Here is a 1,886-nt window from a genome sequence, read left to right on the forward strand (position 1 = left end):
CGCCGCTGTGGGCAGACGCGCTCACGCCGTGGCCCTTCGCTGTCAGCGCCACTGGCGCGGGTTTCGGCGCTGGAGGACTGGGGAGAGCGGGGTGCCGGGCGTCCCCCCTCGGCAGCGCTGACCGGAAGCCCTGTCCTCTCGGCGCAGGCACCTGCGGGCCGCCGCCCAGCTTGCCGCTGGCTTTCCCCACGACCCAAGTGAACACCACGAGCTTCATGGTCGGGCAAACGGTGAAGTACAGCTGCCGGCCAGGCTACGTGAGGACCTCCTCCTCGATGGTGGCGAGCTGCCAGCCGTCGGGGGAGTGGGTGACCACAGTGGACTGCACCAGTAAGGGGCACCTTGGCTTTCTCCCGGGCGCTTCCCCCTTTCCCCACAAACTCGCTGGGCACCAACAAGCGCCTGGGGTGACGGGCTGCGGGCGTGCGGGCCTGACCCCCGCGTCCAGCGGCCTGCAGACGGCAAGGGGCGGCCGGAGGGCGCCGGTGCCCCGCCGAGGCGCCCCCGTGCCTTGCTGCGCGGCCAGGGTGGGTGCGGTGAGCACACACGGGGCTGCTGCCCGGCCTGGCCAGCTCCCTCCAAGTGATTCTCTGCTGGCCAATGCACCCCAAAGGGACACCAAATTTTCTATTATTTTGTCCCCCCCCAAAATAAAATCTAGTGAGCACGCCAGGGGCAGGGGCGAGCTGCTGAATCTGTGCTGGGTGGCAGAAGCCCCGGGCCGGGCCGCAGCCTGCCCCGGTGGGCGGGGCCCGCCGCTGACCGCCCTGTGCCCCCCCAGAGAAGCGGTGCCAGAACCCCGGGGACCTGCCCAACGGGCACGTGGTGGTGAAGACGGACTTCACTTTTGGGGCGCGGCTGGAATTCACCTGCTCGGAAGGGTGAGTGCAGCGTCTGGAAACAGACTCTTTTTTTTTATAAAATTTATTATGCACACAGAGCTGGGGCTCAGGCCAGGGTTGGGGGTGAGGGGCTCCCCAGAGACAGAGCGGGGAGCACAGCAGGTGGATGGGCGGGATCCACTGCTGAGGGGAGCAGCGGGGAGAGGCGTCTTGGGCGCCTGGGTCACGCCGGCCAGGGATGGACTCGCGCTGTGTGGCTGCGGCTGGCCACAGCGCTGTCCAGCCCTGCCCGAGGTGGCCCCAAGGCTCAGACTGAGCCGCGCGAGGTGCCCAGGCCCCGCCCCGCGGCTCTCGCGGGTCCCCTCACCCGCCTTCCGCAGCCGCGGGCTCCGCTGTTGGGCCCCGGTCGCGCCGGTGGGGTGCTCTGGCGCCTTGCCCATGGATCTGGGGGTCTCGGGCTGGCGTGCAGAGTCCTCCCCCGGCTTCCTCGCCAGCGCAGCGCTGCGTCGCGCAGGCTTGGGGGTGGGGGACAGCCCCTTCCCGGCTCCGCTCTTGGTGGGCGCTGCTGCCCGCGACGTCGGGCGTGAATACAGTCGTGCGGGGTGCGCGAGGGCAGGGCACAAGCTGCCCAGGTCACCGCCGCTTGCGGCCAGCGCGCCCGGCAGGGACTGGGGAGGCCTGGGGGGCCTGTCCTCAGAGAGGGGGGCCCGTGGCCGCCAGACCCTCGTGGCCACAGCGCTGGCCCGAGCTTCGGGGGCGGTCAGGGCTGGCGCGCTGGCCGCCGGCGCCCACGGGGTCTTCAGCCCCTTTGTCCAGTGGGTTCCGGTGACCCCTCGTGATGGGCAGCAGCGAGCTGGGCTTGTCCGCCCCCAGCCTCTGTCCTTCCTTTCCGCGAATTCTGGTGTCGCCTCCGCGGTACCCGGCCATTTACTTGAGTGCAGACGCCCCTGGATTCCGGGGTGTGGGTGAGGGGTGAGGGGCAGCCTGGTGGTGTCGCTTGTAGCACAGGCCCCGCCCCCCGGGCGGCTCAGGCCCCGCCCTCCT

General features: G+C 70.6%; 1 protein-coding gene across 1 annotated transcript in view; it reads left to right on the forward strand.

The window, feature by feature from the left end:
* C4BPA (complement component 4 binding protein, alpha) overlaps positions 1-1,886 on the forward strand; it is a 14,686-nt gene that overhangs the window by 736 nt on the left and 12,064 nt on the right. Inside the window, exons 2-3 of the mRNA XM_012734806.1 lie at positions 148-330; positions 782-881. Coding sequence (XP_012590260.1) covers positions 148-330; positions 782-881 — 283 coding nt within the window. The remainder of the gene's footprint in view (positions 1-147; positions 331-781; positions 882-1,886) is intronic.

Source organism: Condylura cristata, unplaced genomic scaffold, assembly GCF_000260355.1.
Source record: "Condylura cristata isolate star-nosed mole 26May11 unplaced genomic scaffold, ConCri1.0 scaffold00073, whole genome shotgun sequence".
NCBI lineage: Eukaryota > Metazoa > Chordata > Mammalia > Eulipotyphla > Talpidae > Condylura > Condylura cristata.